The sequence below is a fragment of the Anomalospiza imberbis genome, chromosome 4 (assembly GCF_031753505.1).
Source record: "Anomalospiza imberbis isolate Cuckoo-Finch-1a 21T00152 chromosome 4, ASM3175350v1, whole genome shotgun sequence".
NCBI classification, from domain to species: domain Eukaryota; kingdom Metazoa; phylum Chordata; class Aves; order Passeriformes; family Viduidae; genus Anomalospiza; species Anomalospiza imberbis.
Genome location: NC_089684.1, coordinates 70,287,090 through 70,312,929, shown reverse-complemented (window position 1 = coordinate 70,312,929; position 25,840 = coordinate 70,287,090). Strand labels below are relative to the sequence as shown.

Below are 25,840 nucleotides of genomic sequence, written 5' to 3'. Positions count from 1 at the left end.
GTTGGGTGTCTTTGATTTTTAGGCTGGATTTTTGGAGCTTGGTTGGAAGGGCAGATGGAGTTCTTGCCCCTCCTGATACCTGTTACTAGGGGTAGGGGTATAGGAACCTTCTGCCCAGGCTGGGTCACAAACAGGATCAACTGTGCACTGCAGGGAGGCCATAGCAGAGTCTGAGGTGCTCTGAGCTATGGGGGAGACCTTGTAGCACCTTCCAGTGTCTAAAGGGCTTGGAACAAACTGGTCTTGGGGAAGGTGTCCCTGCCCATGGCAGAGGGCTGGGATGAGATGCTCATTAATGGCCCTTCCAACCCCAGCCATTCTGTGATTCTAAAATACAGTGAAGCAATGAGGAAGCAACAGCCTGGAGTAGTTACGTTGCTCCAGGTTGCTCCAAGCCCCATTCAGCTTGGCCTTGAACTCTTCCAGGGATGGGGCAGCCACAGCTGCTCTGGACAACCTGTGTCAGTGTTTCACCACCCTCACAGGGAAGAATTTCTTCCCTGTATCCCATCTATCCCTGCCCTCTGATAGTGGGAAGCCATTCCCCTTTGTGCTGTCACTCCAGGTCCTTGTCCAAAGTCCCTCTCCAGCTCTCTTGTAGCCCATTTAGATACTGGAAGCTAGCTGCTGGAAGGTCTTTTCCGAGTCTTCTCCAGTGGAACACTCCCAACTCCCCCAGCCTGGCTCCAGAGCAGAGGGGCTCAGTTCTGTGGCCTCCTCTGGACTCACTCCAGCAGCTCCACATCCTTCTTATGTTGGACTCAGCACTGCAGGTGGGGTCTCACCTGAGCAGAGCAGAGGAGCAGAATCACTTCCTTCATCCCCTTGTGTCCAGTAACTTATTAATCCTAAATTCCTGCCATCAGCACAACTTCCCAAAATCCGCTCTTCCTGCTGGCAGGGAGCTCAGCCCTCTGGGGCCTGGCTGCAAAGTGCAGCCATCACACCTGGAGCTTGGCCTGTGGTGGGAAAGGTCACTCAGCCTTCAATGGCTGCTCCACCCTCCCAATAGTTTCCTTCTGCTCAAAAATCCAAGAAGTGCCTCCATAAAACTAAGGACAGCCAATAGATGCAAGAGGGAGGTGTTGACTGTGGTGTGTCAGGGCTGCTTTCCAGCAGAGCTCAAGGTGTTCATTCCTTGCTCAGTGCCTGCTGCTGAAGGAGGAAGGGACAGTCCTTTAAACACACTCCCCACCCCCCTCTGCCAGGAGAGGGAATATGGGGGCTGCTCTTCCCATTAAAAATAAAATGGTTATCACTCTCTAACAGGAGGGACAGGAAGGGACTTGCCTTCTCCACACTTTCTGTAATTCAGGGCAGATCCATGAGATCCCAAAGCAGCTGCATCCATACCAAGGCCCTCTTCTCTCATGCTTTACTTGCCTGTGAAATTCTTCCCATGTTTTTCCATGTATTTAAGCAACAGCTTGTATGCTTTGCCTTTTCATGTCATATTTCTCTTGTGAAACAGCTGGTTTGTCACCACCTCAGAGTGGGGAAAGCACATGTTCAGATTGCTGCTGTGAAGTGCCAGGATTTTCACAGTTGTTATGTAGCACTTTAAAGCCTCATTGGCAGGAGATGGTGCAGGAGGGAGCTGTCCTAGCACATTTTTTACTAACAGGCTAAAAAGCCTTTTACTAACTATAATAAATTGGTTTGATGCTTCACACTTGACTTGTAGTGATTTGTGGGACGAAGAGCGTGAGGTTGATGATGCTGTGGCTGGAGGCAGTGCTCTGAAGGGCTCTGTTGGAAGTGACACTGAGCAGCCGTCGGTGCCAGGAAGAGGTGACAGGGTTCAGGGACACCTTCCAGACCTCATTTTGGAGCAAGCACAGGACTTGGTCCAGAGGATGCCCGCCACGGCAGGTTTTCCTGTTGGTGGTAGGATGCCCAGGATGAAAACAGGGAAGGTGGTTCCTGAGGCAGCAAACAGCTGAGCTGCACAAGTCAGGATCTTGTCACCAAAGAGGAACTGGACTAGTGCAGTATATGTCACAGTTGAGACCGCCATGGTCACAGCACGTCACCACACAATTTCAGAAGGCTTTAAGCATCTAGCCATACGGAGTAACACCACGGCACTTCAGAAGGCTGCAAGCATCTGCCCTTCCTGTTCCTTAGCCCATCCTTTTATTCCCTCCTGTTCGTGCGTTGCACCGGTGTGCCCTCTGTTCCCCTTGGTGATTGGTCAGTACAGCTCAGCACTCCATGCCTCGTTGCTTTCAGTGCTGCTCACCTGCTTTTCACAGCTGTAGCCCATTGGGGATGAGGCTCGGCCGCAGCCCCACTCCTATTACCACAAACTGTGCACCTACACCAGACAAGTTCTGGGCAGAGAAATGCACCAAGCATCTGCAAAGTGTTGCAAACTTGAAGGGTGAAACAGAGCCACAAGGAGCTGTGGCTGGAAGAGAAGGGACTGGATGTGTCCAGGTGGACACAGTGCACAGATGTGTGCTGAGCTTGGTACCCCCCCAGGCCAGGATGGTGCTTTATTCCTTATCCAGTTTTTTTGGTGGAATTCTGTCCTGGGATCCTGCCCAGAAAATGGGCACCTTTTCCATGCTGGGCTGCCTTAGCCACTCTGGGTTCGGCTCTGGAGGTGGCTGCTCCCCAGGTTTCTCTTTTTGTGCCCTGAACAGCTCTGACCTGCAAAACAGAGGCACCAACATCCTTAAACCACCATTCACCCCCCTGTGTGCTGCTTGGGGACAAACAGGAAGCTTTTGGGAGGGAACAGCCCTTTCCTGTTCCCTCTCCATGCTCCCAAGGGCTCTGCTCTGTCCCAACAGCTGAGACACCCCACGAGCTTCCCAGCTCCAGCTGTTACAGCCCACGTGTGTCAAACACAGTCAGCAGCGGTTGAAAATACTCAAGAGCTTCGGGCAGCTCAGCCAGTCCCTTTTTCACCCAAATTAAAGCAACACCGCCCTGAAGGAGATTATTTATGTTCCGAGAGCTCATCCTTTATCTCCTGTCACTGCCAACCCCACTTATCCACGTCCTCCTCTCACCCGACAGGATATTAAAATACACCAACTGAATTTGACCGATCCCTTTGTCCCATTTCCACTCCGGCAACCAGAATTCAGCAAATTTTCATGGAAATTATCACACCTTTGTGGAATGTTGGTTGCCGATCCCTCGGGTATCGAATTAATGCCTGAGGATTGTGGTGAGCTGGGATTACCTCGGGGCAGGTGAGGAGCACCCTGGGTCACCGGGCTGTATTTCCACGCTTGGTGTGAGAGACAACGATTAACATTCCACACAGGAATCTCCACAACGGGAGCTATTATGGTACCCTGTACTCTGGGAATCTGCGTTTTCCTTTTGAATTTTCATCTTGCTGGTTGTTGCTTACACCCCTCTTCATGGTTGCCTCAGTTGTTCCGCCACCTGGGGTTTTCCTGCTGCGCTTGTTGATAAACACGGGATCAGGGTTTGAAGACCAGGGACGTATCCACACTAGAATTACGTTGGGATGTAAAGGAGAGCTGAGGATTTTAACATCTTCGGAGGAAATTGTTCCTTGTATAGGTGGTGAGGCCCTGGCACGGGGTGTCCAGAGCAGCTGTGGCTGCCCCTAAGGGCAGAAGCGAAGCTGCCTTGATCCCTGGAAGTGCCCAAGGCCAGGCTGGATGGCGCTTGGAGCAACCCGAGCTGGTGGAAGGTGTCCCTGCCCATGGCAGCGGGTGGAACGAGGGGGTCTTTAAGGTCCGTTCAGGCCCCGCCATGTGGCTGGTAGACCCGCCCCACGTCAAAATGCATCGTAATCTGCATATGCAAATCATATTCAAACAAGCCCCTCCGCGCGACCCTGCCCAGCCGAGCCTACTGCGGTTCTTCCCTTCGGCCCCCCGCGTTGCCATAGCTACCCGGCTGTCAATCACCGCGCCTTCTCCCGCCCCACCCGGACAGCTCACTCGCTCATTGGGCACTTGCCTTGTCAATCTCGCCCCAGAGGAAGCCCATAGGCCACAGCTGCCGCATATCGACCCGCCCCACCAGGGCGCACGCTTCCGATTGGGCAGCCGCGCTTGTCACTCTACGCGGCCGAGAGCAGGAGGCGGGCCCGGCTCCCCGCAGCCCAGCAATACCGGCCTCCAATTGGCGCATCGTCCTGTCGCTCTGCGCCGCGCGGGGCGCGGATTGGCGGCCGCCTCACGGGGTGTCCCGCCCCGCGGGGCCGTGCGACGCAGGCGCGCCGGGGGCGGTGGCTGCGGCGGTGGCGGCTGAGCGGGGCCGGAGCGGGGCCGGGCGGCCCATGGGGCCGGGCCGCGCTGCCGATGGAGCCGCCGCGCAGCTGCGGCGATGGCGCGGAGGACGAGAAGAAGCCGCGGCGGCGGGGCGGCGGTGCGGACGCCGGGCCCTCCCAGCTGCGGCGGCGGAGCAGCGGCGGCGCGGCGGGCGCGGACAGCGCGGCGGGTCCGCAGCCCCGCGAACGCGGCGGGTCCGTGAGCCGGCAGCGGCGGGACTCGGTCCGCAAGAACCGCCCGCGTGAGTGCGGGGCAGCGGGAACGGCGGCGAGGCGGCGGGGGAGAGAAGCGGGGGGGGGGTGGGGTGGGGGGGGTCAGGGGATGGGCGGGGTTTATGGTAATGAGCGGTGTGGGCGGGGCTGCGGTGGGTGGGGCTGAAGGGGCGTGGTCTGGGGGGGTGGGGCCGGGGGGCGACATGGGGGAGCAGCGGGGGGGGATGGGGACACTGCGACAGCGCGGGGGGGCCGTGAGATGGGCACGGCATGGACAGCGTGGGGACAGCACGGCGGCGACACGGTGGGGTGAGCATTTGTACAGCGTGGGCAGTCTGGGGGCAGCACGGTGGGGTGATGGCATGGCCACAGCGTGGCCAGTCTGGAACACGATGGGGACACAGGACAGTGGTGACTTGTCCAGCATGGCCGGTCTGGGGACAGCACGGAGGGACACGGTGGGGCGATACTTGTCCAGCGTCATCAGCTTGGGAACAGCACTATGGGGTGGTGGCATGGGCACAGCACGGCTAGTTTGGGGACGCCGCGGTGGGACAGGGACATGGGCTCAGCAGGTTGGGCTGAAGGGTGGGACAAGCTGAACTCCAAGAGCTTTAGGAGGTTCGGGGTGAGGTGACATCTGCCTGATGGGGCTGTTGCAGCTACTGAGGTTCCCAAATTGGGGACCTTGGGTAGGAAGGAAGGGAAGGCACCTTGTGACAGAGGGTGAGGAAGAGGGCACAGCAGGACAGATGGAAGGAGCAGGGTTTGAGGTTGTGAGGCTGGACTGGTAACTGTGAAAGCAAAGCAATGAGAGAGCCAAGGGAATAGTTTAAATTTTGGGAGGGAAGAACCTGACAGGTTTGGTAGGAGCAGATCAAACCAGGCTTTCTAAGGGAAAAAAAAATCCCTAGAACCATGTTTGTAAATGTCCTACTGGAAGCAGCAAAATGGATGGCAGCCTTCATTTTGGGAGCAGCAGGAGCTGCTGTGCAGGTGCCGTGGCTGTCCCTGACTTCAGCCATATTTGAGGAATAACCGAGAGATTATTCCTTGACTTCTGCTGGAGCCCTTCCTCCTGGAAGGAAATTGCCATACCCTGAAAATGAACCAGCCTCGGTGCAATTCCTTGGTACCTGCCCAGCTGTTAAAAAAGGAGTGAGCAAGGAATCTGGGCTGAAAACAGGGACCAGGATTCTGCTGCACCTCGGCTGTGACTGGCAGTGCTGAGACACTGTTGGTACCATATTTATAGGAAGTTTTAAGTGTTCCTGCTCTTTTTTTTTGGTTGCTGGTGAAAAAGGCAGCTTCCCTTCTGCCCTTAGTGTGAAAAATAGGAACAGGGGACCGTGAGGCTGTTAATTAGAGCCTGCTTAAAAGGCTGCAGGGACATGAAGGAGATCTCTGGTGTGAAAATGAGGGAGGACTGGGAGCTCTGTGTTTGGTGATAATTCTCCTCTGCCTTGCTCGGGGCAGTTTCTCTGTCTTCTCTGGAAAATGTGGATTAAAGTTGGATGCTGAGAGTGGCATGGGATACTTTAAGGAAAGCAGGTGTTCTGGCAGCTTTCAAAAATGGGTTTGGATGGAGTCTGGAAGGTCAGTGTGGTGGGATTTGGGATTACAGTGTAGTCTGACTTTCCTAAATTATTCTTGTGGTAAGTGGAAGAGAAGTGTGCTGGAGCAAGTGTGTCCCCTTAGCAGGGACAATGCCTGATGTCACATTCAGTCATTTTTTGGAGTTAAAATGCTCCATCCCACCTTAAGGAAGACTCGAGCTGAAATGAAAGGAAAGCGCTTAATGGATGTGGGATCAAAAATGTCCTACTTTAGCTCCCACTTGTCTGCTGCTGGCATGTGGCAAACGAGCTGGGTGACCTTGAGGCTTGTCTTGCCTGGCTGTGCTGGCAGATGCCCTGGCAGATGAGCCCCACTTCCCCAGGAATGAAAGGATTTTGGCAGACTCGTGATCCTCCTTCCTCCTCAGCCCTCTGAGCCTGTAATGTACAGCCAGGGCTGTCTCACTGCAGAGAGCAGGGAAGAGGATTGGATTTGGGATAGATCTGAAATAAACTCTGCACCCAATATGCCAGCTGTGTGCCTTCATGCACCTTGGGCTTTTAAATTCCCTGGAAATTTAAATTCCTTGTTTGAAAGTCATGTGGAAGTGATGCTTGGGGACTTGGGTTAGGGGTGAAGATGGCAGTGCTGTGGTAACAGTTGGAATTGATCCTGGAGGTCTTTTCCAGCCTGAATGATTCTGTGGAATGTTTCCTGGTGCACTCGAGGGGCTTTACTGCAGACCCTGGGATTTTCTGTGTGCCCCTGGCAGAAGAGGGAGACATCAAGGACACTGTTGCTCTCAGAAGGGACTGAGAAGTGTCCCTGAAAACAAGGAGATTGTTGAAGCTTTGGAGTGCTACACTGGGAAGGGGAGTCTGACAGGGTTATTAGTGCAGGCAGGCATGTCATACACAAAAACTTAATCAGTTTCAGGAACAATACAGGAAAATTCCCTTCTGGTACTGCATTGTCAGCGTCATTATTGAAATCCATACTTAAAAATTGGACTGGGAAGGCTCCAGGTGAGTAATGAGGATATTCCCTCCATGGTTCTTAAGGGAGCTGTGGCTGTGGGCAGGGTGAAGTGCCAGGTAGAAACCTGATGATGGTCATGATGAGCAGGGGAATGTTTTTTTAATGAATCTTTTTTATAACAGAAAGAGATCAGTGTTTCAGTTCATCAGCTTTCCCCCTTTCTCCCTTCCTCCACTCTCTCCCCGCTCATCCTGAAATCTTGGGGTATTCAACAGAGGTGAATTTCGGTCATTTCCCTAGTGAGCAAAATGTGCTTCTCCCTTCTGTAGCTTGTTGGTTTATTCCCTGAGAAAATATTATTTCTCTTCAACTGATCCCTTTTTTGGAAGTTTTAGTATCTTCTGTCAGGATCATGCAAACACATAATGGACATACAACTTTAAATTTTCAATTTACAAAGAATCCAAAAAAAGTAAAAATAAAATGCTATTTTGTCACCTCTTTGGTAGTACAAAATTTAAGCTTTGATGTTTAAATATCCTTTTCTGTTTTGGAATGGTATATGAAATATGAATTTCTATCAGCCTGTTTTTAGGGATGGGAGAAGATGTAGACGTAGTGTCGCTTTATATTAAATGCTAATGAATTGTATTTTTTTCTCAGCTGTAAAATTTCTAGCATGGTGTAACACTATTAAAATATAATGTTGAATATTTCAGAGTAAGCCTAGAGGTGCTGTCACCCACTGAACTAAATCATCAGACTAATCTTTTTAGCTCCCGATATAATTGGCTCAGAAGTTAAGGTTCGCACTGAAATACAACTCGAGCTGCTTGTTTTGTGATGAAAATCCACCATGGAGATCTTTAATTATATCACCTCTTTCATCTTGACAGTTCTACAGCTTCCAGAATAAGTCTGTTGAGGGCTTTTTTATTTACACAGTGTCCAGGTTTATGAAGTAATTTACATATCAGATAAAGGGAATTTCTTTTTATTGTCCTGAAGATCTTACAGTCTGACTGCAAAAGGGATTTGAAGGGAGGGTGGCAGCTCTTGCTGTGGGCACACACACAAAGTATCCTGGAGCTTTTATGGGATTGTTTGGTCAGACCTGTGAGCCCTTAATTTTGTTGGCAGACCAGTCTTTTGTTTGTTGCTGCACATCCATAGACCTGCCCCTGAGAAGAAGGTTTGTTTTTAAGACAAAGAGTTATTTATATGAAAATATATGGAGAGAGCTGCTTTTAAAATTGCTCAAGGAAAGCAAAACTTTGTCAGGCCAGTGGTTTGGGTTGGGAGGGACCTTCAAGACCATCTCATTCCACCCCCTGCCAAAGGCAAGGACACCTTCCATTAGTACAAGTTGTTCCAGCCTGGCCTTGGACACTGCCAGGAATGAGGCAGCTGCAGCTTCTCTGCCCAGCTCACCGAGAATGAGCTTCATGGTTCTCATCCTCTAAAAAACAAGAGAGTTTCTGTAAAGAGACAGATTGCAGGAGGTTTGGAGCTGAGAGCAGAGGATTTCCTGTCTTTCCTGGAAATGCCCAAACACCCAAGGAACAACTAAACACTTCCAGAAGGTGCTGGGCAGGAGGAGAGCCCAGAGGTCCATCTGGTGGTGGACCATCATTGCCATCCTTCCCGTTGTTCTGCGCCTGGTGAGCGCTTGGAAAGGAGACCTGCGAGGCTCTTCCCTCACAGAGAGCTCCAAGTAGCAGCAGGGAGGAGGTGATGAGAGGCAGTGTTTGCATCTCCTGCTGGTGTCTGGTTATTCCAGCAGAACCTTCTGACTGAGCAAATTCAGCCTCGGGGATGCCCAGAGAGCTCCTGGATGCCAGCAGTTCTGCTGCTCCTGGAGATCTGCGGCAGCTCTCTTGGAAAAATTGCTTCAGAGGCTTAAAAGGGAGAAATCTCTGGATGGCTTTCATCTGCTGGGGAAAAAAAAAAATCAGCGTTTCAGGAGAAATCTTGGTGGCAGATGGTGATGGCGTTGATCCAGGAGAGCTTCCTCCTCCCTCCCTTGGATTTTTCTAGTTCTCAGACATGGAAGAGCTGTCGCTGCCCTGCCTGTTCCTGTAAGTCTCAGGAAAAAATCCCAGGTTCTTCTTGTCCTTGGAATAGTTTCCTCCTCTTGTTTGTGTGCCATTCCCCTTTCCTACAAAAAAGGGTTTATAGGGAAGTTTTGTCCCTGTAATGGATTGAGTTCTCCAACAGGTGTTACTGCATAGGGAATCCTTTGCAGCCTGGGAAAGAAGTACTTAATTTTGAGCTCACACACTTCTTCCTTGGATTCTTAACCTGTGGCTGGGATGTGTATAATGAGGGCTCCCTAATTAACAATCATTTGGGGTAAGATAATTACCTTAATAGTCTGTCTTTTTGAATTTATCCCTGGTGACTTAGGGAAGGTACAGCTGAGCTGCTGGCAGATGGAGAGCACCAGCTGCTCCGTGTGGAGCCTTTCCAGCTGGTGCCACTGGGAGGTGTGAGCCAGCTCTGGTCGGAAGTTGTGTCCCACCTCAGGGGGTTGGATTTTCTTTTTAGGGCCAGTGCTGAGTGGTGATAGTGACCCCTGAGCCCAGCCTGGCTGCAGTCACTCCCAGCTCCACTGGCATTCCTGTTTTCCTGTTCCTGGTAAGACAGATAACTGGTGTGGTTTAACTCCATGCCTAATGTTCTGCCCAAATAAAAACTAAATTTATGTATAATAAAAGATCAGAGGTCTTGATGGCACTGGGTTTGGGATGAAATTTCCAAGGAGCTGCTCTGTTTTTTAGGACCAGGAAAGCTGCCTAAACTGATGGACCCAGTTGGTGTTTGCCCTGAAATCTGGAAGGTTTTGTTGCGGAGTGTAGGAGTTTGTGCGCTTCACTACCAACTTCAAAACAAATATGTTATTTTACTGAAGCTGTGCATGTACTGCCAGCTGAGTGCTGGGAAGCGGGAGCCTGTTAGCCTGCGATGGAGCAGCCCCTGTGGCATTTTCAGGAATGTGGCTTCAGAGCACGGTGGTTTTGGATATTTGTCTTTCCTGCTGCACATCAGTGAGGCCATCACCGAGTCCCCAGCCTCTACTCTCTCCCCATTTTACCCCTGTGTATCCTGGCAGAAGGAGTGTGGGGGAAGACTGTTGTCTAAAGGCAATGGTGGGGATGCTTTTAAAAAAAACCCAGTGGACCTCAGAATGCAGAAATCAAATGGCATGTTCTGACAGGAGCAAATGCGTTCCAGAAATCACAGAATCATGGAATGGTTTGGGTGGGAAGGGACCTTAAAGACCATCTGCTTCCAGTCCCCCTGTCTTGGATACAGGAACACCTCCCACTATCCCAGGGCGCTCTGAGCCCCATCCAGCCTGGCCTTGGACACTTGCAGGGATCCAGGGGCAGCTTCTCTGTGCCACAGCCTCACCACCCTCAGAGAGACAAATTTCTTCCTAATATGCAAATATCTCCTTTTAGTTTTAAACCTTCCCCCTTTGTCTTACCACTGTCTGCCTGTGTAGAAGTCCTTGGATTGCTCCTGCTCCCTCTCTCTGTTGTGTTGCTGTTCAGATTCCTTTCCCTCTCATTCATGAAAAGTTATTTTTGTGTCTCTTCATGTTTGAAGTAAATGCCTCCAAAATGGAGAGTGATTGGGGTTTGGATGTGTCTCCAAAAATAGAGCTTGCATCTTCTTTCAAAATTTCCTTTGGTGATGGTTGGGGGTGGCCTCTATGGAAGTACATAAAAATAGCTTGGTGGAATAAAAATACTGTGGGGAGGTGCTGGTGCCAGCAGCTCCTGGGAGATGGAAAGCTTGGGAAGGGCCTGTACAGCTACCAGATAAATCTGCCTAGGAGAGAATGTGTCCTTCAACTTGTCAGGCTGCTGCCTGTGCAAAGATTGTTCCCTGAAGAGCCTGGCACGAGGGATTCTTGCTTTAAAGGGAGAGGAATGAGGGCTTCTCCATGTTCCACCCTTATCTGTTTGCAGATAAGGAGTTTTACTAAAACCCAAGATCCTGTTTTCCAAAGGAATGTTGGTAACATCTACGCTGGAATGTGTCCAGAGAAGGGAACAGAGCTGGGGGAAAGTCTGGAGCCCCAGGAGCAGCTGAGGGAGCTGGAAAGGAGCTCAGCCTGGAGAAAAGGAGGCTCAGGGGGGACCTTGTGGCTCTGCACAACTCCTGACAGGAGGGGACAGCCGGGGGGGTCGGGCTCTGCTCCCAGGGAACAGAGACAGAAGGAGAGGGAACGGCCTCAGGCTGGGCTAGGGGAGGTTTTAGGTTGGATATTTGGGAAAGTTTCCACCCCAAAAGAGTGGTCAGGCATTGGAACAGGCTGCTCAGGCAGTGTTGGAGTCCCCATCCCTGGAGGGATTTAACAGCCGTGTGGATATGGCACTTGGCAGTGTGGATCAGTGGTGGCCTTGGCAGTGCTGGGTTAATGGTTGGGATTGTGGAGGTCTTTTCCAATGTTTATGATTCCATTATTCAGGTTTATTTCCTCAAAGTTCCTTTTTTCCTTCTGGAAGCTACCATAAGGATTGAATCCTGCTCCCATAAGCCCTAACATGTGGCTACATTTTTCCCTTTGCGCTGGATCCTGTGCATCTCATTAGCTCCAGCCTCTCCTTTAGCTCCTTAGTAGTGATATTAATCTGTTCCAGTTCCCAGCTCTAATCGCAGATTCCATCAGATCAAGGGTTTCTCTTGATCTTTTCCAAGAAGCTCATTATCTAACACAGCTGTAAATGTTGCTGGGCCTGACACTGATGCATATTTTGTACCATGGGGGAATTTGACTAATAAAATAATCCAATTAGACATTTGTTTTTGTCTCCCTGTGGCATCTTAGATTACTTGTCTACCTCAGCTCTGTGTTGTAATTAGGGAACGTTTGTACATCCCTTTGATGTAAAAGCACTGGTGTTATCCGTGGCTCTGGCTCTGGTTCAGAACTTGGGAGAGGGAATAGCTGGGGATTAAACCTGCAGCAGGATCTGGCAGGGCTATGGAAGCTGTCAGACCTGTGGGGAGGGATGTCAGTGTTTGAGTGTTGTACAGCAAATACTCGAACATGAGAGATCTCTGAGCAGGACCGTGCTCATGTTGGAGGAGTCTCTTGTCAAAGACAGAATTCCTGAAAATGGAGAGATCACATGGGTCCTTAGAGAACTCCATTAATTAATTAATTCAATGAAAACTGTTTTCAATGGAATCACATCGGTGGGAAGGGACCTTAAAGACCATCAAATTCAAAGGTGCTCGTGCTATGGCTGTGCCATACCTTGTCTCATTTTCTCTTGTCTTCTCTCTCCAGTCTTTCCCTGGTTTGGCTTGGACATCGGAGGGACCTTGGTCAAACTGGTTTATTTTGAACCCAAGGACATCACAGCCGAAGAGGAAGAGGAAGAAGTGGAAAACCTCAAAAGCATCCGCAAATACCTGACATCAAACGTAGCCTATGGCTCCACAGGCATTCGGGATGTGCACCTTGAGCTCAAGGACCTTACCCTGTGTGGACGTAAAGGCAATCTGCACTTTATACGCTTTCCTACTCATGACATGCCTGCTTTTATCCAAATGGGAAGCGAAAAGCACTTCTCGAGCCTCCATACTACCTTATGTGCCACGGGAGGTGGAGCGTACAAATTTGAGCAGGACTTTCGCACAGTAGGCATTTTTGGCTTCTATACCATTAGGATCTGGTAGTGACGTTGCTTTGGAAGCTTAAAACTAGAAACTTTGTTCTGCACACTCTAAAATTTCTCTAAATCTTCGTTTTGGTGCTGTCCCTAACTCCAGTTAAACTTGGCATGTGGAGTCGAGTTGGCATCTCCAAATTAAAACACTTCCCTGCCCTGAATGTAACTCTAAAATTGTTCACTAATGATCTTTCTTACACATCTTCCTCTCTATTTTTAATCTCTTCTTATGCTAATCTCAGTCTTTTTGTTGTTTTTTTAAACTCATTGCTGTCATTCTCCTGCTTTATTTTCTTCCTTTGCTTGTCTGGTTTCATTTCTAACACCTGTGTGAATGAGCTGGTTGAGGTTCAGGCATATTTGGTGGTAAATGTAACTGTCAGGAAGTTCATAGTTGGGGCTGGACGTCATGTGGCTTCATTCTGAGTGGGATCCTTGTTCAAGGTGAAAAATGTGTGATAAATTTTTTTTTTAGTCAGGGCTTGGAAAAATGCAATTCAAGAGGCTTTTAGAGAATCATTAAGGGTGAAAAGCCCTCTAAGATCATCCAATCCAACCATTCCCCCAGCACTGCCAAGGCCATCACTGACCCATGTCCCCAGGTGCCACATCCACATGGCTTTTAAATCCCTCCAGGGATAGAGACTCTACCACTATCCTGGGCAACACAACTGTTCTGTTAAGTTTTTCCTAATAACCAATTTTGTGTGGTCGAGGCAGTGACAGAGAGGAAAACGATTTTATAACTTCCTTGCTTTTTTTTTTTTTTGATGCTCCTTTGGATGGGTTTTTTGGGATATTTTGATCAAACAATGCAAGTCCCTCCTCATTTTTCTTGGCTTTTCACACCAGTGCCTCAGCATCAGGGCCTAAATCAGGGCTGTGGGAGTTGCTGGAATTCTCTCAGTGTCCATCTGTGGGTCCAGAATGTTTTCCCCTGTTCTTCACCTGAGGGAGTCCCTGTGCTCTCCTGTGATCCGTTCTCCCTCAGCCTCTGCAGGGAGCAGGGACATAGCTGGATTGAGCTGGCAGTGAATTCATTTTTCCAGCCCTGAGCATAAATACTTCAAATCCCTGGCTAATCTTCAATATTCCTCTTTTTTCCTTCCCACCAGATGGGTGACCTTGAGCTTTGTAAGCTCGATGAGCTGGATTGCCTTGTTAAAGGAGTGCTGTACATCGACTCCGTGGGCTTCAATGGACACTCGGAGTGTTACTACTTTGAGAACCCCACGGATGCTGAGAGGTGCCAGAAGCTCCCGTTCAACCTGGAGAATCCCTATCCTCTCCTCCTGGTGAACATTGGCTCAGGGGTCAGCATTTTGGCTGTCTATTCCAAAGACAACTATAAACGGGTAACAGGCACCAGGTGAGTGCTGCGGGGTGAAGGGACTTTGATTTTAGGGTCTGGAGCACATTCCTGCTTTGTAAATGGCATTTTCAGGGACAAGCTGCAATAAAGGTGGTGAGGGGAATGACCAAGCTCCTGCTCTTACTGCAGTTACTCCCTGCCAAAAAAGATCCCTCCTGGAAAAGAGGATCTGGATTTCATGGTTTGGTGTCTTTACTGCAGCCAGTCTCCATCAAAGCTGGTTTTTCAGTTGCTCTGCTGCAGGAATTTAAGGGCTTTATTTATTTCTTTTATGAGATCATGTAGTTTGGGGTTCTTAACAACTCTTAGCATTGATCCAAGAAGTCAAGATTTCCATCCTGGCTTCCAAAAGTTGCTAGATTTTGGTGGAAAGGATAATAGAATAGCAGTCATTCCCCATTTGCTGCCCATCTTAAAGATGTGGCTTTTGTGTCCTGGCAAAGCCATAAAGTTCTGTGGCTTGAAGCTTTCCTGGATTCCCTGAAAGGTAATAGTAGTAATAATAATGATAATAATTTTAAATTCTCTCAGCACAGTTCTTACTCTTACTAGACATTAGTAGTAGCATCTATGCCCTGTAAAGTGAACAAGACAGGGTTTTCCTCCCAACTTTTGGATATCTCTGCCCTGACACTCCAATTATCCCTCAGGACTAACATTTATTTTAAGATTATTATTTCTGGATGCTGAGAAGAAAGTGGACAGTGTAACATAAAAAAATCAAGGTCTGATTTCACAGCATGGCCTGTGAGGGATTCCTTACAGCCTGTAGGTCGCGTGAGAGGAACAGAGGAAAATGTTGAGGAAAATCCTGCCTTTCCAAGGTGGTTTTCCCTAAAAAAAGAGGTCAGGAATGGGGTGACCCGAGCTAACTGGGTTGCAGAGCTGAACAATCTGAGCTTTCATTTTCATTTTGCTTTACTTGCAGCCTTGGAGGGGGAACCTTCTTTGGTCTCTGCTGCCTTCTGACGGGCTGCTCCACGTTCGAGGAGGCCCTGGAGATGGCATCCCACGGGGACAGCACCAAGGTGGACAAACTGGTGAGGGACATCTACGGAGGAGACTACGAGCGCTTCGGGCTGCCAGGCTGGGCTGTGGCATCCAGGTAATGCCCTGCCTGGGTCTCGTTTTGGTTTTGTTTCCCCTGGAGATGCTGCAAGGATGAAAAACTGGATGTAGGTGCCTTTGGAGAGCAACCACTCCTAAGAGATCTAAGTTATGCATAGCAATGCTTTTTGAAGTTAGAAATCAGTCCTTCAAGATGAATCACTTTAATTAAATTAGCAGTTCCCATTTTCACCTGGAATTCTGATGGGACCTTTAATCCCAAAACTGTCTTTACAGCTTTGGAAACATGATGAGCAAGGAGAAGAGGGAATCTGTCAGCAAGGAGGACCTGGCCAGGGCCACTTTAATCACCATCACCAACAACATCGGCTCCATAGCGCGGATGTGTGCCCTTAACGAGGTATTTTGGGAATGTCTTGCCTTGCTCCCTGCCTGAAACATCACCTGTGTGCTGCTGCCTGCTTGAGGAATGTGCCTCTCTTTGGCAACAGCTCTGGGAAGCAGTGGGAGAGGAGGGAAGGAGGGATAGAGGGTGTAGAGGCTGGGTATCTTCTCCTGTGCTGTTTTTACGAGTTGCTCTGGATTTCTTGGCCAAGTCCCAGCACTGCCACGGCCGTTGCTGTATCTTTGTGCTTTCAGCTTCTTTACAGTGCTGCCTTGTTGCATTCATGTCAAGCAGCATTGTACAGGGCTATGAAAGAGCAGAGACATGCTCTGCACTCCATCCTGAGCCTGCTTCCACGGGATGGGCTGATGGAATCCAGCATCCTCCTGGCTCTGCAGCCAAAATGAGGCAAGACATGCCCTGAACAGCCTTGCTCATAAATAGATCTGCTAATTCCTTGCTCTGGAGCTCAGCTGAATGAAAAGAGGATCCTGAATAGTTCAGGGGAAGTGTTAATCAATGTGGGGAGGGAAGGAAAATCCACAGAAGGATATGAGTGCAGGAGCAGGTAAGACTTGATCTGATTCCTCAGAAAGAGGAGGAACTGAATTATTTTCACGTTGGAGAACAAGAAAGCTTCAGAGCTTGGATCAGAACTATTTTGAGATGGAAAAGTAAGGCTGGAGGTCTGGTTTAAATCCAAAATAATCACTGCTTGGTTGGTCTTTTTCTTTCTTAAAAAATTGTGTTGGTTATGGACTCCTAATTAGTTTCCCCGTCCAGTTTAACAGTAGAGTCACTCAGCTATTTCATGATGAATCAGAGGCCAGAGCTGGAAGGAGGGGAGGCAGGTGGCACTTCATGATCGGTGTTCCCAGGCAGTATAAGGATTTTGTAGGAAAATCAGCTATTCTATCCAGATTCCTGAGTTAGAAAGGCTGTAGTTTGGCCTGGGAATTTCTGGGAGAGTCTGAGGAGGAGGGTGGCTTAAAATGGCCTGGTCCTTCTTTCTGATGGAATTGTGTGTGGTGGTCTGCACATTCTGCCAGACACTTTCAGCAGGAACTTAATTCATAGAATTTCAGAGCTATTTAGGTTGGTGAACTCCTCTAAGATCATCCAGTCCAACCCTTCCCCCAGCACTGCCAAGGCCACCACTGACCCATGTCCCCAAGTGCTACATCCACATGGCTTTTAAATCCCTCCAGGGATGGGGATTCACCCTGGGCAAATGTGGTAGGGCTGGACAACCCTTTCCAAGAAGAAATTTTCCCAAATATCCAACCTAAACCTCCCCTGGCCCAGCCTGAGGCCGTTCCCTCTCCTCCTGTCCCTGTTCCCTGGGAGCAGAGCCCGACCCCCCCGGCTGTCCCCTCCTGTCAGGAGTTGTGCAGAGCCACAAGGTCCCCCCTGAGCCTCCTTTTCTCCAGGCTGAGCCCCTGCAGCTGCTCCTGGGGCTCCAGACCCTTCCCCACGTGGGGTTTTTATCATTGCAAGCAGAAAATAGAATTTAGCCTTAATATTCCTTATTTTTTTTTCCATAACACTTGCAGAACATCAACCGTGTGGTGTTTGTGGGCAATTTCCTTCGGATTAACACCATCTCCATGAGGCTCCTGGCCTACGCCCTGGACTACTGGTCGAAGGGACAGTTAAAAGCACTTTTCTTGGAACATGAGGTAAAATTCCTTTTTAAAATTTGTCTCATGGCAAAATACAAATCCTTGGAGCGCTCTGGAAACAGCCACGTGGAACTGTTGGGTGCACGCAGTACAGGAGGAGCTCAGGGCTTTGCTGCTACACCCACAGCTATTTTATTTTATTTTATTTTATTTTATTTTATTTTATTTTATTTTATTTTATTTTATTTTATTTTATTTTATTTTATTTTATTTTATTATTTTATTTTATTCTATTTTATTTTATTTTTAATTATATTTTATTAATTTTAAATTTTTAAATTTTATTTTAATTTTTTAAAATTTATTTTTATTTTCTATTTTATCTTGTACCTCCCTGTAGCTGTATCTTTCCCCTCTCCTTTTCATGTTGTTAAAATTACACTTTGTGTGTAATAGCCTGGAGAAAGGGAGACTTTCCAGTGCCTAAAGGAGCTCCAATAGAGCTGGAGAGGGACTTGGACAAGGGCCTGGAGTACCAGGACAAGGGGAATGTGTTCCCACTGCCAGAGGGCAGGGTTTGCTGGGATATTGGGAAGGAATTGTTTCCCTGTGAGGGTGATGGAATGGATTTCCCAGAGCAGCTGTGGCTGCCCCTGGATCCCTGGCAGTGTCCAAGGCCAGGCTGGATGGGATTGGAGCAGCCTGGGCTGGTGGAAGGTGTCCCTGTCCATGGCAGGGGTGGCACTGGATATCTTGAAGGTCCTTTCCAGCCCCGGCCGTTCCCTGATTCCGTGGGCATTGCTGTTGCTGTGTCAGGTGTGTGCCCCTGGCTTTTCACTGGTGTCCCCATCTGCTCCTCAGGGTTACTTCGGCGCAGTCGGTGCTCTCCTGGGACTCCTGGACTCAGCCTGACTCCGTGCAGGATCTATGGATTCAGGGCACTCCCTGGGCCACTGAGCCCGTGGTTTGGGGGTCACTGAGCCCATGTTTCGTGTCACAGCCCCCACTGAGACTGTTCCACTGTGGTGGCCTCTGGGGACAGCGTGGGGATGGGTGTCTGGAAGAGTTGAAATCCATCTGGGATTGCAGCACAGGTTTGTTCCAAAGGATGTGATTGGAATACACTGGCTGGACATGGGGGTGTATGGGAAGGTCAGTGGGGTATTTCAGTCACATGGAATTGCCCTTTTTAGGGCAATTTTTTTAGTTTTGCTCCATGTTTAATGACGGTGACAAAACAGGGCGGGGGCGCTCTGCTCCTTCCACTGGGATCCCTTGGAGTGCCAAGTGCCCAGGTCAGTTCTGTATTCACAATCAGAGGTTCTCCATGTGCTGGAAAATGGTCTGGGAAAGGGGAAGAGCATCAGCACAGCCCCGGTGTGTGTAACTAACTCCATATGGCCCCCTGGATCCACACTGGGACACAGCTGTGCTGTCAGCCAGGCTTTATTTATCCCTGTTCCATGTCCTTGTCTCTGTCCTAGGGATGGAAGGTACAGCACAGCACGGGTCTGTGCCTCGGGGTGAGTCCCATTTCGGCCTCCAGCTCTCCTGCACAGTCCTCAGCACCCTTTGGGATGGTGTCAGGGGTGTCAGTCAGCCTCCAGCCTTGAGATCTAAATTTGAGGGTGGAATAGGGATACTCATTGTTTGTTTGTCTGGGGTTTTCTCTCTGTTACCAAACTCCACCAAAGAGACGCTTCCTTCAGTCGCACTTGGATCTGTGTAATATTCCATGTTACATTTTTAATGGCTGCACTCCTGTCGTTTTGGGGGAATTCTCCCCTTTCCATGCATGCTGAACTCCCTCTTTTCCCTTTGCACGCTGCCACGCAGCCTGAGAGCAGGATACTGCAGTGTGGAGCCCCTGTGGAAGTTGCACCCTGGGGATGGGGGGTTGGAATGGATCCTGCACGCTCAATAAATGCTCTCTAAAAGCAACGAGGTATCTGCACCTTCCCTCGGGATGTGAGCTCATGGAGACACAGCTTTGGAAGTGCTCTGGCTTCCCAGCAAGGAGTTCCATGGAGCACAGGGAAAGATCAGGTCATGGTGTCAGGGTTTATCCCAGGATATCAGAATGACCATCACCCTGACCCCAACACACCCTTCCAGTCCTGGTTTCTTCCCAGAGAAACCAGTTTCCAGCTCTGATCCCCTTGTGAGCCTGGCTGGAAGTGCTGGGCAGCCCCGAGCCCGTCCCTGCTGTGTGAATCCCGCCCAGCTCTGCCCGTTGCTGTATCCTGGGATCTGAGCAGTCCCTGCTGGGTTCCTTGTGTGGCACCTCCCTCTGAAAAGGGAGGAAACTACAGATTCAGAGGGTGATTGCTTTGCTGTTTGTCTCTAAACCTCAGCTGACTGTGAGCTGGGATTGTGGACACAGCCAGGGATTTGATCGGTAGAATCAGGGAAAAGAACACAGGGCCCCTGTGGAAGGTGATCTGTGCTGGCTGGGGAGGAAAACGTTTGTTTTTCCTGCAGCCTTATACAAGTTGCAGTTGTGTCCTGCTCTGTGTTCCACAAGGTGGTACTGGACAGCTGAGGGCTGGAGCAGGACCATACAGCTCAGGGCATGGTTTGGGTTGGAAGGGACCTCAAAGCCCCTCTCATTCCACCCCTGCCATGGGCAGGGACACCTCCCACTAGCCCAGGGTGCTCCAAGCCCTGTCCAGCCTGGCCTTGGACACTTGCAGGAATCCAGGGGCAGCCACAAGTTCTCTGGGCAGCCTGGTTGGGATCAGCTGAATTCAAGATCTCATTTATTCTTCACTGCTTGTGAAATGACAGAAAGGTTCCCAAACTCTCCATTAAAAACATCTCCGTTTCCAGAGTGCTGACTGAAGGGTTTTGGGACTCAGCTCCTGCTGTCCCACCTGAAATTTAACACACATGTACCTGGCTGGACTTTAACCCACCCTCACAGCCAAAACTCATGGAAAAGGCACAGAAACTTTGGCTTTTTGGAATATCTGTGTGCCTGGGACCTGTGTGGTCCCTTGATGTAACAGGTGGGTGATAGGCTGGGCTGAGGAGGGTGTGGGAATCCTTGAGATGCACAGGGAAAAGCCTGGCTTTTATTAAGCACAGCAGCCTTGGGAGCAGAAGCCACCTTGCCATGGTGGAGAGCTGGGAAATCTCTGCAGGGCTGGGAATTCCCAGCAGCAATCCCAGAGCCTGATCCACCCCAGTCCCTGCCCCGAGGCACTGGTGTCCCTGGGCTCAGCATCCTGCAAGTTTTCCACTTCCTCACTCCGTACATGAGTGTGTGTAACTCCTCCTCCTCTGGATTTTGAAGTAGGTCCAGCACAATCTGATCCCAGCACCAAAGTTCCTGGCTTAATGTCTATTCCTTTTTTTGTAAACGACTTGATTTTTTTTCTTGTATAAAATATTACAGTTATTTTTTATATGCTTCAAACCCTTTGCTTTATGTCTCATTCTTGGAGCTCCAGTGCAGCAGGATGGATGTTGGTGGGATTGAGCAGGAATGTGCTGGGGAGATTTGGGTTGACCCCACTTGGTTTTTACCTTCTGGAGAGTAATTGTGGGCAATCCTTGATTGTTTCTCCCTCCCTGCATGTTTCAGGTTCTGGGAATCAGTTGTATTTCAAAACATTTTAAAGGAGGGGAATTTTTTTTTTTTTAAAGAGCATTAATTATTCTGGGGAAATTGCAGCAGTTTTGGCTTTGATGAAAAACTTAATTACTGATCATGGATATGAATGGGATTGGTGAGGAGGGTAGAGAGAATCAGTCCAGAGCAGGAGCTGTGGGGTGGAAGCATCAACAGTAACAGTTCTGTGCAGCTCGGTGGAAGATCCAGACTTTGTCCCAGCAGTGGGAAGTCACCCAGTGAGCTCATCATCCCAAAAATGGCTGTAAGGGCAGCACAGTCCCTGTGGATCCTTCCGCAGAAGGCGAACAGAGCATCGAGGGAACATTCGCACTGCCAGAGGGCAGGGAGAGGTGGGATAGTGGGAAGGAATTCTGTCCCGGGAGGGTGGGGAGGCCCTGGAATGGATTTCCCAGAGAAGCCGTGGCTGCCCCTGGATCCCTGGAAGTGCCCAAGGCCAGGCTGGACAGGCTTGGAGCCACCTGGGCTAGCGGAAGCTGTTCTTGACCACGGCGGGGGGGGGTGAAATGGGATGGGATTCACAGTTCCTGCTCGTCCGGAGGATTCCATGGCTGGGGTGATGTGCGGCACTAGAGGGCAGCAGCCCCGCGGGCAGGGATGGGGTTCAGCGGGGCAGGGAGAGCGGCACACGCGGGAGTCCCGCCTCCCTTCCCACCAGGGCCCCGCGGGGATCCCGCCCCGGGGTGACCCCAGCGCAGCCAGCCCACGGGCACGGTCCCAGGGCACTTCTTCACCCGCCTGGTCAAACCTTGAGGGAGAGGAGGGGTGGAACAAAGCGAGCAGGAGACGGGGTGTGAGCTGCACCTGGCGGAGCTGGGAGCTGAACCCAACCCTGCGGGAGGCCGGCATCGGGGGCTTGGGCCGGGATTTGGGCCGGGAAGGTTGGTTGGACGAATTTCCCTAAGCAGGGAAGCTCCCCCCGTGCCTGGATCCTGCGAAATCCCTCTTAGCCGGGGGTTTTGGGGTGCTCTGCAGCCGGCCTGTCCCCATGGGCCCTGCTCTGGGACAGGGATGCTGCTGGGGCAAGGGCACATGGACAATGTGACCCCAACCCCAAACCCGCCCCTCTCCCAGTGCTGCCTCCCCTGCTGGGGACATCGCCAGGGTGACAGGGAACAAGGGAGGGGGCACAGCCCCCCTGCAAACACACCCCGCTTCCAAAACCTGCTTTTATTTACATTTCAAGTCAAATCACATGCAAACGCCTGGTTGGTTTTTTTTTGTTTTTTTTTTTTCTTTCCTGGTTTTTCCTTAAGAAGAGTGTGATTAGCAAAAAAGACGCATTATTAGAATTTTCAAATAGCAATTAAATATACAAAAATAGAGCTTACAAAAAAACCGAACAAACAGAGGAGAAAAAAAAAAAAAAACCAAAAACAAAACCAGCGAATGTTTTAAAAAATATTCTGCTGCAGAATTTGTAGTGTACAAACACGTCTATGAGGCTCCACGCTCCATAAACAGTCCCGGGTTTTTTGGGAGGGGGGACGGCACCAGGAGCCTCCCCAGCCCTGCCCCCGGGAAAGCCGCTGCCGTGTAATACTGACACCCCCCGAGCCCTGGAATGCGACTGCTGAGGATGGCAGGGGACCCCCGAAACCCGTGGTCACAGAGGCGAGGGGCTGGCCCAGCTCCCCCCAGGCGCTGATGAGGGCTTTGGGTGTTTTGGCAAGGGGAACCGCTGCCCAGAGACCCCCGGGGCCGCGCTGGAAGCCACGGGATGATCCCAAAGGCCGGGATTTCTGCCTGCCCCCCCAGGCCATGGCTCTCGCTGCTGCTGAGGCCAGCACGGTGCCCCTCACAGGGGCTCCAGGCCCCCGAGGTAGCCGAGGACGAGAGGCAGCCACCCTCCGGAGGGTGGGGGGGGAATCCAAACCCGGGAGACCCCACACAGCCACCACCGGGGGTGACGCCAGGTGCCGAGGGGACACCCAACCGCAGCGAGACCCCATTTCCTGCTGGGAACCGCGAAGGCAAAGGAGCCGAAGGCGAAGAGGAGGGAGCAGGAACCGGCCGGGGCCCGCCCCGTCCCGGGGACGGGAGGTGCCGGAGCTCGGGGGCCGAGGCGCCGCTCCCGGAGGTCGCTGGGTGCCACCGCGCCGCTGCCCGGCGGCCGCGGGGCTGGAGAAGGGAGGTGCTGGAAGAAGGATGTCGTGCCGAGGACGCCGAGTCCCCTCCTGGCCCTGGCGGAGGATCCGAGCCCAGGCTTCATCCCGGCGGGATCCGGGGCTGCTCGGCCGCGGCCGAAGTGCTTTGGTTGTGTCCGAGCGCCGCGGGCGGGCGCGGGCCGGGCCCGGCCCGGGAGGGACTATACGATGTTCTGGGAGCCGGGCAGCGGCCCCTGCGGCGGGCCCGGGTCCGGCTTCCCGTGCAGCTGCGCCAGCTGCAGCACCGGCATGTTACACAGCGGACACACCTTCCGCACCTCCAGCCACTTGATGAGGCACCTGCGGACACCGGGGACACGGGCCGTCAGTGGGGACACACCTGACATCGCTGGGGACACCTGACATCGCTGGGGACACCTGACATCAGTGGGGACACACCTGACATCGCTGGGGACACCTGACATCAGTGGGGACACACCTGACATCAGTGGGGACACACCTGACATCGCTGGGGACACCTGACATCGCTGGGGACACACCTGGCATCACTGGGGACACCTGACATCGCTGGGGACACCTGACATCAGTGGGGACACCTGACATCACTGGGGACACACCTGACATCACTGGGGACACACCTGACATCACTGGGGACACGCCTGACATCGCTGGGGACACCTGGCATCACTGGGGACACACCTGACATCACTGGGGACACACCTGGCATCACTGGGGACACCTGACATCATTGGGGACACACCTGACATCAGTGGGGACACGCCTGACATCGCTGGGGACACCTGACATCACTGGGGACACCTGACATCAGTGGGGACACACCTGACATCAGTGGGGACACGCCTGACATCGCTGGGGACACACCTGACATCATTGGGGACACCTGACATCGCTGGGGACACCTGACATCAGTGGGGACACCTGACATCACTGGGGACACACCTGACATCAGTGGGGACACCTGACATCACTGGGGACACCTGACATCAGTGGGGACACCTGACATCACTGGGGACATGCCTGACATCACTGGGGACATGCCTGATGTCAGCGGGGACACACCTGGCATCACTGGGGACACCTGACATCACTGGGGACACACCTGACATCACTGGGGACACACCTGACATCACTGGGGACACGCCTGACATCAGTGGGGACACACCTGACATCAGTGGGGACACCTGACATCGCTGGGGACACCTGACATCACTGGGGACACGCCTGACATCAGTGGGGACACCTGACATCAGTGGGGACACACCTGACATCACTGGGGACACACCTGACATCAGTGGGGACACCTGACATCAGTGGGGACACACCTGACATCACTGGGGACACCTGACATCAGTGGGGACACCTGACATCACTGGGGACATGCCTGACATCACTGGGGACACCTGACATCACTGGGGACACCTGACATCACTGGGGACACACCTGACATCACTGGGGACACACCTGACATCAGTGGGGACACCTGACATCAGTGGGGACACACCTGACATCAGTGGGGACACCTGACATCAGTGGGGACACCTGACATCACTGGGGACATGCCTGACATCACTGGGGACATGCCTGATGTCAGCGGGGACACACCTGGCATCACTGGGGACACCTGACATCGCTGGGGACACCTGACATCACTGGGGACACACCTGACATCACTGGGGACACACCTGACATCACTGGGGACACGCCTGACATCAGTGGGGACACACCTGACATCAGTGGGGACACCTGACATCGCTGGGGACACCTGACATCACTGGGGACACGCCTGACACCATTGGGGACACCTGACATCAGTGGGGACACACCTGACATCGCTGGGGACACGCCTGACACCATTGGGGACACCTGACATCAGTGGGGACACACCTGACATCACTGGGGACACCTGACATCAGTGGGGACACACCTGACATCACTGGGGACACACCTGACATCAGTGGGGACACACCTGACACCATTGGGGACACCTGACATCAGTGGGGACACCTGACACTGATGTGGAGCTGCAAAAATCCCCCCCAGAGCCCCTTTACCCTGCCCGGGAGCTCTGCTGCTGCCCAGGTTTTAATTCACCATTTGGGTGCTTTTATGATTTATGGGGATTTTTGAGGGGGTTCTCTGTGTTTATATACAGGGATTTTGTATAGATATGTTTTATATGTAATTTATATTTATAGATAGTATATATTTATATGTATAGGTTATATCTTTATATAGGTTGTATTTATATTTAATAATATCATTTATATTTATATTTATATTTATATTTATTTATAGTTAGTTATAGTTATATTTATATATAACATGTGTATTTATATTTATATTTTATATTTATATCTATATCTATATTTATATTTATATATAAGGGATATAAAAATGCATACACCTACCAAAAAAAACCCTAACAAAATAGATACATAAAAGGTGTCTGTGAAATTATAAACACAGAATCTGTAAATAAAATACCAATAATCAACAATCACGTATATAATGTGTATGGATAAATAAAGGTTATGTAAATAACTCTGATATAATCATACTATTATGTATGTTATGTGTTATATATAATTTTATGTGTTATATAATGTTATATAATCTATATTATGTAATCTATATTAGCTATAGTATAGTGTACATAAAAATGTATAAATGTGTAAAATATATAAAATATAAAAATTTAAAAATTATACAGTGACATCAGAGATATATAAACATAAATAAATAAAAAGATATATATAAACAGAGAATATAAAAAACCCTGTAATATATAGTAGGATATGATGTAGTTTTAGCATACAGAATACTATAGAGTGCTGTTGTTATTATTATTATTGTTATTATTATTATTATTGTTATTATTATTATTATTATTATTATTATTATTACTATTATTATTATATAGTAACATAA

The 25,840-nt window shown here is 50.5% G+C and overlaps 2 protein-coding genes and 1 long non-coding RNA gene across 8 annotated transcripts in view; 1 reads left to right on the top strand and 2 right to left on the bottom strand.

Moving 5' to 3' along the window:
* Positions 1-3,983: 3,983 nt before the first annotated feature.
* On the top strand, positions 3,984-19,090 carry PANK2 (pantothenate kinase 2). 2 transcript variants are annotated; one of them, XM_068189063.1, is made up of 7 exons: positions 3,984-4,506; positions 12,318-12,670; positions 13,818-14,071; positions 15,003-15,179; positions 15,419-15,542; positions 17,081-17,206; positions 18,011-19,090. In XM_068189063.1, exons 1-7 carry the CDS (start codon positions 4,296-4,298, stop codon positions 18,059-18,061), a joined length of 1,296 nt encoding a protein of 431 aa, XP_068045164.1. In that variant the 5' UTR covers positions 3,984-4,295; the 3' UTR covers positions 18,062-19,090. The 2 variants fall into 2 exon arrangements, with proteins under 2 accessions (XP_068045164.1, XP_068045165.1); XM_068189064.1 differs by having other exon boundaries at positions 4,226-4,506; positions 12,318-12,527.
* Positions 19,091-19,297: 207 nt separating this feature from the next.
* LOC137473238 (uncharacterized) overlaps positions 19,298-25,840 on the bottom strand; it is a 121,131-nt gene continuing 114,588 nt past the window's right edge. Inside the window, exon 2 of the long non-coding RNA XR_010998666.1 lies at positions 19,298-19,766. This is a non-coding gene — a long non-coding RNA (uncharacterized lncRNA). The remainder of the gene's footprint in view (positions 19,767-25,840) is intronic.
* The window catches only part of RNF24 (ring finger protein 24), a 30,897-nt gene continuing 26,995 nt past the window's right edge, over positions 21,939-25,840 (bottom strand). For all 5 annotated transcript variants that reach the window (XM_068189071.1, XM_068189073.1, XM_068189070.1 and 2 more), the window contains one exon: positions 21,939-23,230. In XM_068189071.1, the coding sequence (XP_068045172.1) occupies positions 23,092-23,230 (139 nt within the window). In that variant the 3' untranslated portion in view covers positions 21,939-23,091. The remainder of the gene's footprint in view (positions 23,231-25,840) is intronic.

Coding starts and splice junctions, on each gene's coding strand:
- PANK2 (XM_068189063.1), top strand. CDS start 4,296: ATGGAGCCGCCGCGCAGCTGCGGCGATGGCGCGGAGGACGAGAAGAAG. Junction 12,671..13,817: donor TTGAGCAGGACTTTCGCACA/GTAGGCATTTTT, acceptor CCTTCCCACCAG/ATGGGTGACCTTGAGCTTTG. Junction 17,207..18,010: donor CACTTTTCTTGGAACATGAG/GTAAAATTCCTT, acceptor TCTGCTCCTCAG/GGTTACTTCGGCGCAGTCGG.